The sequence below is a fragment of the Physcomitrium patens genome, chromosome 23, assembly GCF_059467195.1.
Source record: "Physcomitrium patens ecotype Gransden chromosome 23, ASM5946719v1, whole genome shotgun sequence".
In the NCBI taxonomy this organism is placed as follows: Eukaryota; Viridiplantae; Streptophyta; class Bryopsida; order Funariales; family Funariaceae; genus Physcomitrium; species Physcomitrium patens.
In genome coordinates, this window is record NC_143432.1 from 13,197,989 (window position 1) to 13,209,678 (window position 11,690).

The 11,690-nt window shown below is 39.2% G+C and overlaps 1 protein-coding gene across 1 annotated transcript; it reads left to right on the forward strand.

Annotated features, from left to right (window-relative positions):
• The first annotated feature begins 8,905 nt into the window (after nucleotides 1-8,905).
• On the forward strand, nucleotides 8,906-11,114 carry LOC112275994 (microtubule-associated protein RP/EB family member 1A). The gene is made up of 3 exons (XM_024506896.3): nucleotides 8,906-9,961; nucleotides 10,180-10,326; nucleotides 10,515-11,114. The coding sequence occupies exons 1-3, from the start codon at nucleotides 9,326-9,328 to the stop codon at nucleotides 10,665-10,667; spliced, it is 936 nt and encodes a 311-aa protein (XP_024362664.1). The 5' UTR covers nucleotides 8,906-9,325; the 3' UTR covers nucleotides 10,668-11,114.
• The last annotated feature ends 576 nt before the right edge of the window (nucleotides 11,115-11,690 follow it).

Below are 11,690 nucleotides of genomic sequence, written 5' to 3' on the forward strand. Positions count from 1 at the left end.
TTCGTAGCACGATTATCAACTTTTGAAAAGTCAAAAGTATCAAGTCATGGATGATAACCATAATTAGCAAAGAAAGGTGTTTGTTTTGTAGAAGAATGTACCGTGTTATTGTAAGCAAATTCTACCAATGGCAAAAGAGTTGTCCAATCATCTTGTTGGTAGTTAATGGTACATCTTAAATATTGCTACAAAACTTGATTAACACACTCCGTTTGTCCATCAGTTTGAAGATGGAATGCCGAAGATAGTTTTATATCCACTTTTAGAATCTTGAAAAGAGTCCGCCAAAATCTTGATACAAATTGAGTTTTCCTATCTGATATAATATCCTTGGATAATCCATGATAGCGATAGATATTGTCAAGAAAGAGCTTAGCTGTTTCTTCACCTGTGATAAATTTTGTATATGGTACAAAATATGCCATCTTGGTAAAACGATCTACTATCATGAATATAGAGTCATAAGAACCTGAGATTGGAAGATTTGTGATGAAGTCCATAGAAACAGAAGACCATGGTTGTTTTGGAATGGGTAATGGCTGAAGAAGTCCAAAAGGTCGATGATGAAAAGTTTTTGATCTTGAGCAAACATCACATGATTGTACAAAATCTTTGATTGCCTTTCACATTTGAGGCCACCAAAAATCCCTAGATATGAGCTCCAAAGTCTTATTATATCCAAAATGTCCTGTTGCTGGGAAGTCATGACGAGCTTGAAGAATATGTAAACATGCTTTTCCTTCTGGAATATATAGGTGTCCTTCGAAATAGAGTAGGTTGTTCTTGAATTCAAATTTAGAAGAATCATGAGATTTAGAAGAATTATTCTTGATATCATGAACAAGAGGGTCTGAAGACATACTTAACTGGACTTGCTTAAGAAAAGTTAAATCAACAATCAATGTTGATTTACTTGCTCGAAGATGAAATTGCTTTGGCTTCAAGAGAACCATTCTTTGTTGCTCAAAAGATGTATCTCCTTCTTTTGGTGTAAGATAAGAACGTCTAGACAAGGCATCGAACAAACCTTATTATTTTCCTGGCCGATAAGTGATGATGAACTCCAATCTTGATAAAAACATGCTCCAACGAGCTTGACAATAATTTAATATATGTGCTGAAATAAAATACTCGAGGTTCTTTTGATCCATATACATGGTGATTGGATTAGAAATGTCTTCTAGATAATGATGCCATTCTTGAAAAGAATCCACAATTGTAAGAAGTTCTTTGTCATAGATCTCATAATTGATTTTTGCTGTTGAGAATTTTCTTGAATGAAAGGCTACTAGATGAAGTTTGTCATTTGTCCCCATTTGTGATAAAACCGCACCTAGAGCAAAGTCTGATGCATCTGTTTCCATAAAGAATGCTTTGAAAAAATCAACATGATACAAGATTGGTGCAAAAACAAACGATGTCTTCAAAGATTCAAAAGCAACTTCCGCTTCTTGATTCCATTGGAGTTTGTCTTTACAAGTCAAACGTATAAGTGGAGTGGCAACTCGAGAAAAGTCTTAGATGAAGATCCGATAGTAGTTGGCAAATCTCAAAAAGCATTGGACATCTCTTACCGTTTTTGGGATCTTCCAATCTATAATAGTTTGAACTTTCTTAGGATCCATCATAAGTCCATCATTTGAAATGATGTAACCTAAGAAATTGACTTGAGTAGTGTGGAATACACACTTTTCTATCTTGGCATAGAGTCCTGCATCTCTTAATTTTTGTAACACACAACGAACATAAAGTTCATGTTCTTCTGGATTCTTAGAATAGATCAAGATGTCGTCTAGATAACAGACTACAAAATCATCCAAAAACTCTTGAAAAACATCATTCATTAGATGTTGAAAAGTTATTGGTACATTTGTAAGTCAAAAGGCATGACGTTGTATTCAAAATGTCCATACCTAGTTCGAAATGCAGTCTTCCATTCATCTCTTTCTTTGATGCGTACTAGATTGTATGCTCCCTGGAGATCTATTTTTGTATAGATCTTAGCTTGATTCAACTGATCGAGAAGTCTAGATATTAAAGGTAGTGGATACCTGTTCTTGATGGTAATCTTGTTGAGTCCTCGATAATCAACACACATCCGCAATGATCCATCTTTTTTCTTCACAAATAGAATTGGAGCTTTTGCCGGAGATTTAGAATGGCGTATGAAATTCTTGGCTAGATTTTCTTCAATATACTCCTTGAGTTCAGTCAACTCATTTTGTGATAAATTATAGATTGGTCCGAATGGCGGTTGTGCTCCTTCTTAAAGGTCAATTGAGCAATCATAGGGACGATGTTTTGGGAGTGTATCCACATTCTTTTTTTTGAATACATCTTGAAATTCTTGATATTGGCTTCGAATGCCATTTGAAGTCTTTCTACTAGTAGAAACAAGTGTGGCATAAATAATATATGGTGATTCTTTCATAGCAGCATGCAAGAAATCTTTTGCACCTATAAATACGGGTTTAATTGATCTGGACTTATGACTCTCTACTTGATTAACAACACTATTAGTTATACTTTTAGAGAAAGTAAGAATTTGGGAAATCCAATCTATTTGAGGGTTGTAATTTTCTAACCACGATAAACCTAAAATGATTGGATTAGAGAGAGATCTAATGATATTAAATACTATAAAGCTATTATGACCATTGATTACTTCTATAGAAAGGATTTCGTGAGTAATATCTCTAGAAGATAATGGACGACCATCTATGACTTCTACATGAATAGGTTTAGTTTTCTTTATTAAAGATATGCTATATATCCTTTAGTAAATTCTTCATCTAAGAAATACGTCGAGGCTCCTGAATCTAACAAGGCAGAGACTTTGTAATATTTAGGTCCTAAATTGCTGAGACAAAACATCATCCAAAACCTTCTTCATTCCTTCTTTTTAAAGTTAGTTTTAAAAAACTCACTTATATTTTGTAAAGTGATTTTTCTAAGAAAGAGCACAACTACCATTTGGACCAATCTATAGTTTATTACAAAATGAGTTAGCTAAATTCAAGGAGTATATTGAAGAGAATCTAGCCAAGAACTTCATATGCCATTCCAAATCTCGAGCAGGAGCTTCAATTTTATTTGTGAAGAAAAAAGATGGATCATTACAGATGTGTGTTGATTATCGAGGATTCAACAAAATTACCATCAAGAACAGGTAACGGCTACTTTTGATATCTAGACTCTTTGATCAACTGAATCAAGCTAAGATCTATACAAAAATAGATCTATGAAGAGCATACAATCTGGTACACATCAAAGAAATAGATGAATGGAAGATTGTGTTTCAAACAACGTATGGACATTTTGAATACAACGTCATGCTTTTTGGACTTATAAATACACCAGTAGCATTCCAACATTTAATGAATGATGTCTTTTGAGAGTTTTTAGATGATTTTATTGATTTTTATCTAGATGACATCTTAATCTATTCTAAGAAAGTAAGTTGTTTGTTTTGTAAAAAAATGTATCATGTTATTATAAGCATACTCTACCAATGGAAAAAGGGTTGTCTAATTATCTTGTTGGTAGTCGATGGCACATCTTAAATATTGCTTCAAAACTTGATTAACACCCTCTATGTGTCCATTATTTTGAGGATGGAATGTTGAAGATAGTTTTATATCCACTTTTAGAAACTTGAAAAGAGTCCACCAAAATTTTGATACAAATTGAGTTCTCCTATCTAATATAATGTCCTTGGGTAATCCATGATAGTGATAGATATTGTCAAAAAAGAGCTTAGTAATTTCTTCACCTGTGATAGATTTTGTACATAATATAAAATGTGCCATCTTGTTAAAACGATCTACTATCACGAATATAGAGTCATAAGAACCTGAGATTGAAAGATCCGTGATGAAATCTATAGAAATAGTAGACTATGGTTGTTTTGACATGTATAATGGCTGAAGAAGTCTATAAGATCAATGACAAGGAGTTTTTGATCTTGAGCAAATATCACGAGATTATACAAAATGTATCACGATATTAGTTCGTAAGTTTTATTGTACCTAAAATGTCGTGCTATTGGAAAGTCATGATGAGCTTGAAGAAAACGTAATCGAGTTTCACCTTCTAGAACATATAAGCGTCCCTCAAAATATAGTAGATTCTTCTCGAATTCAAACTTGAAAGTATCATGAGACTTTGAAGGATTTCTCTTAATATCATGAATAAGTAGATCAAAAGATATACTTGACTAAACTTGCTTAATAAAAGTTGAATCAATAGTTAGTATTGATTTCATTGCTCGAAGATGAAGATACTCTTGCTTCAAGAGAATTATCCATTGCTGATCAAAAGCAGCATCTCCTTCCTTTATTGCAAGATAAGATCTTCTAAAGAGTTCATCTCACAAACTTTGTTATTTTTTTGATCGATAAGTGATCTGGAATTCAAATCTTGACAAAGACATACTCCAACAAACTAGGTGATGATTCAAAACATGTACTGACATAAAATATTCAAGGTTCTTGTGATCCATATATACAAAGATTGGACTAAGAGCACCTTCTAATAATATGATATGATTGCTTATAATAACATGATACATTTTTTTACAAAACAAACAACTTACTTTCTTAGAATAGATTAAGATGTCATCTAGATAACAATCAATAAAATCATCTAAAAACTCTCAAAAGACATCATTCATTAAATGTTGGAATGCTACTGGTGTATTTATAAGTCCAAAAAGCATGACGTTGTATTCAAAATGTCCATACGTTGTTTGAAACACAATCTTCCATTCATCTATTTCTTTGATGTGTACCAGATTGTATGCTCTTCATAGATCTATTTTTGTATAGATCTTAGCTTGATTCAGTTGATCAAAGAGTCTAGATATCAAAAGTAGCTGTTACCTGTTCTTGATGGTAATTTTGTTGAATCCTCGATAATCAACACACATCTGTAATGATCCATCTTTTTTCTTCACAAATAAAATTGAAGCTCCTGCTCGAGATTTGGAATGGCATATGAAGTTCTTGGCTAGATTCTCTTCAATATACTCCTTGAATTTAGCTAACTCATTTTGTAATAAACTATAGATTGGTCCAAATGGTAGTTGTGCTCTTTCTTAGAAAAATCACTTTACAAAATATAAGTGAGTTTTTTAAAACTAACTTTAAAAAGAAGGAATGAAGAAGGTTTTGGATGATGTTTTGTCTCAGCAATTTAGGACCTAAATATTACAAAGTCTCTGCCTTGTTAGATTCAGGAGCCTCGACGTATTTCTTAGATGAAGAATTTACTAAAGGATATATAGCATATCTTTAATAAAGAAAACTAAACCTATTCATGTAGAAGTCATAGATGGTCGTCCATTATCTTCTAGAGATATTACTCACGAAATCCTTTCTATAGAAGTAATCAATGGTCATAATAGCTTTATAGTATTTAATATCATTAGATCTCTCTCTAATCCAATCATTTTAGGTTTATCGTGGTTAGAAAATTACAACCCTCAAATAGATTGGATTTCCCAAATTCTTACTTTCTCTAAAAGTATAACTAATAGTGTTGTTAATCAAGTAGAGAGTCATAAGTCCAGATCAATTAAACCCGTATTTATAGGTGCAAAAGATTTCTTGCATGCTGCTATGAAAGAATCACCATATATTATTTATGCCACACTTGTTTCTACTAGTAGAAAGACTTCAAATGGCATTCGAAGCCAATATCAAGAATTTCAAGATGTATTCAAAAAAAAGAATGTGGATACACTCCCAAAACATCGTCCCTATGATTGCTCAATTGACCTTTAAGAAGGAGCACAACCGCCATTCGGACCAATCTATAATTTATCACAAAATGAGTTGACTGAACTCAAGGAGTATATTGAAGAAAATCTAGCCAAGAATTTCATACGCCATTCTAAATCTCCGGCAAAAGCTCCAATTCTATTTGTGAAGAAAAAAGATGGATCATTGCGGATGTGTGTTGATTATCGAGGACTCAACAAGATTACCATCAAGAACAGGTATCCACTACCTTTAATATCTAGACTTCTCGATCAGTTGAATCAAGCTAAGATCTATACAAAAATAGATCTCCAGGGAGCATACAATCTAGTACGCATCAAAGAAAGAGATGAATGGAAGACTGCATTTCGAACTAGGTATGGACATTTTGAATACAACGTCATGCCTTTTGACTTACAAATGTACCAATAACTTTTCAACATCTAATGAATGATGTTTTTCAAGAGTTTTTGGATGATTTTGTAGTCTGTTATCTAGACGACATCTTGATCTATTCTAAGAATCCAGAAGAACATGAACTTTATGTTCGTTGTGTGTTACAAAAATTAAGAGATGCAGGACTCTATGCCAAGATAGAAAAGTGTGTATTCCACACTACTCAAGTCAATTTCTTAGGTTACATCATTTCAAATGATGGACTTATGATGGATCCTAAGAAAGTTCAAACTATTATAGATTGGAAGATCCCAAAAACGGTAAGAGATGTCCAATGCTTTTTGAGATTTGCCAACTACTATCGGATCTTCATCTAAGACTTTTCTCGAGTTGCCACTCCACTTATACGTTTGACTTGTAAAGACAAACTCCAATGGAATCAAGAAGCGGAAGTTGCTTTTGAATCTTTGAAGACATCGTTTGTTTTTGCACCAATCTTGTATCATGTTGATTTTTTCAAAGCATTCTTTATGGAAACAGATGCATCAGACTTTGCTCTAGGTGCGGTTTTATCACAAATGGGGACAAATGACAAACTTCATCTAGTAGCCTTTCATTCAAGAAAATTCTCAACAGCAAAAATCAATTATGAGATCTATGACAAAGAACTTCTTACAATTGTGGATTCTTTTCAAGAATGGCATCATTATCTAGAAGACATTTCTAATCCAATCACCATGTATATGGATCAAAAGAACCTCGAGTATTTTATTTCAGCACATATATTAAATTATTGTCAAGCTCGTTGGAGCATGTTTTTATCAAGATTGGAGTTCATCATCACTTATCGGCCAGGAAAATAATAAGGTTTGTTCGATGCCTTGTCTAGACGTTCTTATCTTACACCAAAAGAAGGAGATACATCTTTTGAGCAACAAAGAATGGTTCTCTTGAAGCCAAAGCAATTTCATCTTCGAGCAAGTAAATCAACATTGATTGTTGATTTAACTTTTCTTAAGCAAGTCCAGTTAAGTATGTCTTCAGACCCTCTTGTTCATGATATCAAGAATAATTCTTCTAAATCTCATGATTCTTCTAAATTTGAATTCAAGAACAACCTACTCTATTTCGAAGGACACCTATATATTCCAGAAGGAAAAGCATGTTTACATATTCTTCAAGCTCGTCATGACTTCCCAGCAACAGGACATTTTGGATATAATAAGACTTTGGAGCTCATATCTAGGGATTTTTGGTGGCCTCAAATGTGAAAGGCAATCAAAGATTTTGTACAATCATGTGATGTTTGCTCAAGATCAAAAACTTTTCATCATCGACCTTTTGGACTTCTTCAGCCATTACCCATTCCAAAACAACCATGGTCTTCTGTTTCTATGGACTTCATCACAAATCTTCCAATCTCAGGTTCTTATGACTCTATATTCATGATAGTAGATCGTTTTACCAAGATGGCATATTTTGTACCATATACAAAATTTATCACAGGTGAAGAAACAGCTAAGCTCTTTCTTGACAATATCTATCGCTATCATGGATTATCCAAGGATATTATATCAGATAGGAAAACTCAATTTGTATCAAGATTTTGGCGGACTCTTTTCAAGATTCTAAAAGTGGATATAAAACTATCTTCGGCATTCCATCTTCAAACTGATGGACAAACGGAGTGTGTTAATCAAGTTTTGTAGCAATATTTAAGATGTACCATTAACTACCAACAAGATGATTGGACAACTCTTTTGCCATTGGTAGAATTTGCTTACAATAACACGGTACATTCTTCTACAAAACAAACACCTTTCTTTGCTAATTATGGTTATCATCCATGACTTGATACTTTTGACTTTTCAAAAGTTGATAATCGTGCTACGAAAGATTTGGCGATTCATTTATCAAAGCTACATGCAACGACGAAGGCGCAGTTAAAAGAGGCTCAAGAACAACAAAAGGTCAATGCGGATGTCTATCGAAAGGAACAACTACCATTCCTCTTGGGTGATAAGGTATGGCTACTTCGTTGCAATATCAACGAAATGGGCTTTGATATTTAATAGAAACAAATTTATTTAGTCATCATAAATCAATAAATTTCATATACATATCACAAAATTATTTGAGATAAAGACAATAGAAAGTACAATATATTAAAAAAAGGGATTTGAGATATGTTAAATACAAAGTTGAAACATTAAAATTATAATAATAATAAAACAGTAATGGGTTCACTTAAATTGGCGCTTGATGTGCATCCTAAATTTTGATGTAATGTTTGGTGATTCAACTTTTAGTGTGGATTTGCATACACTTTTGGAGGTGGATGTTTGGAGAGGAAGTGATTGTAGGTTGGTATGGTACATGTTTCAAGGGAGGGAGTATGGGAGGGTTCTTGAGAATGATCCATGTTACCAACAGTCACAAGTAGTAGAAGAGCACATTTGGGGTTCGTATTTCTACAGACAATACCTGATGCAAAACAACCACACTGACTGCAGACATGGTACTCGCTCCAATGGTTTGGAGTACACTGCGGCCAACTACCAGTTACCATACACCAATCAAAGTCGCCAACCTGGCTTGCCTGCGGCCTCGCACCTAGCGATTGGCGCCACATTCAAAAAACTAAATCCGAAACCCTGGCTAGCGGAACCGGGGCGATGCTGTTGCAGCGACTCCTTGCAACGGTCATAAGGAGGAAGGGGGAATTCGGGAGCCCTCCAGGGGCAGGAAATGTGCTTTAGGTCACAGCGTCAGGCTGCGCGGGAGTGGCAGCACGACGACGTCTGCGTCTCCAGTGCTAAGGAAGAAGAGCTGGATGACGGTGTAGCGCGGAGCTGCCGACTGCGGCGCTGTTCAATCACCCCCTATCCGCGCTGCCGGTGTGGTGGCGTCCCGATGTAGATTGCTCGCGCAGTCAGTGCAGCCTGGCTTCCAGATCTGGATTATTGCCGTCTTCTGCCGTCTCACCGCACGCCCGGATGGTGGTTCTGTGCGGGATGTCGTGAACGGTGAACTGGGCGGGCGTGGCGTTGGGGCGCGGAGCATCCCATTGGTGGGTATGTGGGATTGTTTGGGAGGTTACGCTTGATTGGGCAATCCGTGGTGAAAAGGCGGCGTGGGTTTGAGATTTCGGAGAGGGCATTTGAGGGAGAATGGGGGCGACGACCATAGGGATGATGGACGCGGCCTACTTCGTGGGCCGCAACGAGATTTTGAGCTGGGTAAACAGCACGTTGGAGCTGTCGCTATGCAAGGTGGAGGAGGCGGCAAGCGGGGCGGTGTACTGCCAGCTGATGGACGTGGTGCACCCGGGGATGGTGTCGATGCACAAGGTGAGCTTCGACGCGAAGTCGGAGTACGAGATGATCCAGAACTACAAGGTGCTGCAGGATGTGTTCAACAAGCTGAAGATTGGGCGCCACATCGAGGTGAGCAAGCTGGTGAAGGGGCGGCCGCTGGACAACCTGGAGTTCCTGCAGTGGATGAAGCGGTACTGCGATCAGATAAACAATAATCACGTGAATCCGACGTACAATGCGGCGGAGAGGAGGGAGACGTGTAAGGGAGGGAAGGAGATGAACAGGCGGGCGTTGGGGACCAGCAGCAGCAGCAACAATAGCCAGGTCAGTGCGAAGTCGGCATCGACCGTGGGAGCGAAGGCGAACGGAGGTGGAGCCCGGCGGGTGACGGAGAACACGAACCCGAACGTGAATGGGGGCGGGAGGGGTGGCGGTGTGGTCGGTGGGGGTTTGAGCGCAGCGAGGCACATGAAAGACGGCATGGAACAGGTAGTGCACGTGAACCCACCCGTAGGACCTGCGCATGGGATCGCTTGCGCGTCGTGAGTTCTGGTTACTTGTAGCATTCGCGTGTAGGGGGTCGCAGCAATCCTTTGCAGTGCGGGGACGAGTAGCGTAGGAAGCACTTGCAAGCGGCTTGGTGTTGCGGGGATTGGGATGGCGTTGTAAAGCGTGAGATGCGTGGGGGATGTGGCATGGAAGTTCAGGTTTCTGGCGTGAACGAGGATCATGTGAAGCAGATCACGGAGCTGAAGCTGTCTGTGGAGAGTCTGGAGAAGGAGCGCGACTTTTACTTTACGAAGCTGCGCGACATCGAGATTCTGTGTCAAGCGCCGGAGCTGAGCTACATTCCGGTTGGTGTTCCCGTCCAGCCGCTGTTTGTGTGACGATGATGGAGATGCAGTAGGTGTGGGTTGTACGCACAGGAGGTGCGGCAACGGCATTAGGAATTAGCGATGGTTGCTTGCATCCAGTCTGAGGGAAGGGGCGGGGCGGTTTATGTTTTTGACAACAGTGTTGTTGGGATTTGCGTAACGTTCAGGTTGTGAAGGCGGTGCAAAGAATTTTGTACGCCGCAGAAGACGATCCTTCGGTGATCGCTGAGGCGAAGGCCATGGTGGAGGGAGAGTCGAGTCTGGGCATCCTCTCACCAGGATCCCAATATTTGGATGATAATCAGGATCTTTTAGGTTAGTGGCGGCAAGGCTCTAGAACTCCCAGCCAAGGACTCGCCGCAGGACTGCTACGTTGAATTCATGGGCGCAATCTCCAATCCCCGACGAAGCCTCTCAGGCGTGGACATCATCACCTCGTGCTGCTCACTGTCTGGACGGGCTTCCGTCGGGCGCATTGATCGCGCATTTGTCAATTTTCCGGCTGGATGAGTGCAGTGCGTTGACTCTGGGTGGCCTTCAGACATGCGAGTCGTTGGGCTGAATTTCTGTTGAGAAAACGCGACTCTACTGAGTCTGCCATAAACAGGGTAGACTTTGTATAGAATGTGTACGGTAGAAGCCAGCAACCTTGACGGTGTTCACGTCCTTGATGGTCATAGCCCTTGAGGGCTCCATGGGAGGAGCCGGCATGGAGGAGCTCCTCGTTGCTGAGATTATTGAAAACTGGAAGGCTTATTACATTACAAGTGGGGGGTCGCGTGTTCATGAGTTGTACATACTTTCGGTGCATTCAGTAGTTGTGAAGTGCAGGGAGAGGCGTTTGGTTCTGGGTTTGTTTGGTGGGTGTCGTGGGTGGTGCGTTGTGAGTCGCAACATTTTGGAGGGGGATTGAAAGGAAGCGGTGAGCGAGTTGTGGTTGTGTGAATTCGGAATCGCCAGTCCAGGATGACGACGTGCATTTGGATTTTGTTGCACACATGATGCGAGTTCCGTTGTTGGCAATGGCACCTGTTCGATTTTGCTGACGGGGTCCCTCAGGGAAAAACATGATTCAGAGCGCCTGGGAGTGGGAGCGCCCACATTCATAACGCCTCAGAGGTGTGGATGGGGCGAAGTCTCGTCGGATGTTTTGTTGGATGTACTGCGGGACTTTCGGGTAACGCAGCGGAGAGGGACGAGTTCCGAGTAGGATGGAATTGGATTGTGAAGTCGCTGATGAGCAGGCATGTGGTGCGACTTTGGGTCGCGTGTGATACGCGACTAGGTAGTGCCGACAGCGGACTCTGCAAAGTTTCAGACGCTTATTCCGCATGCGTGGTTGT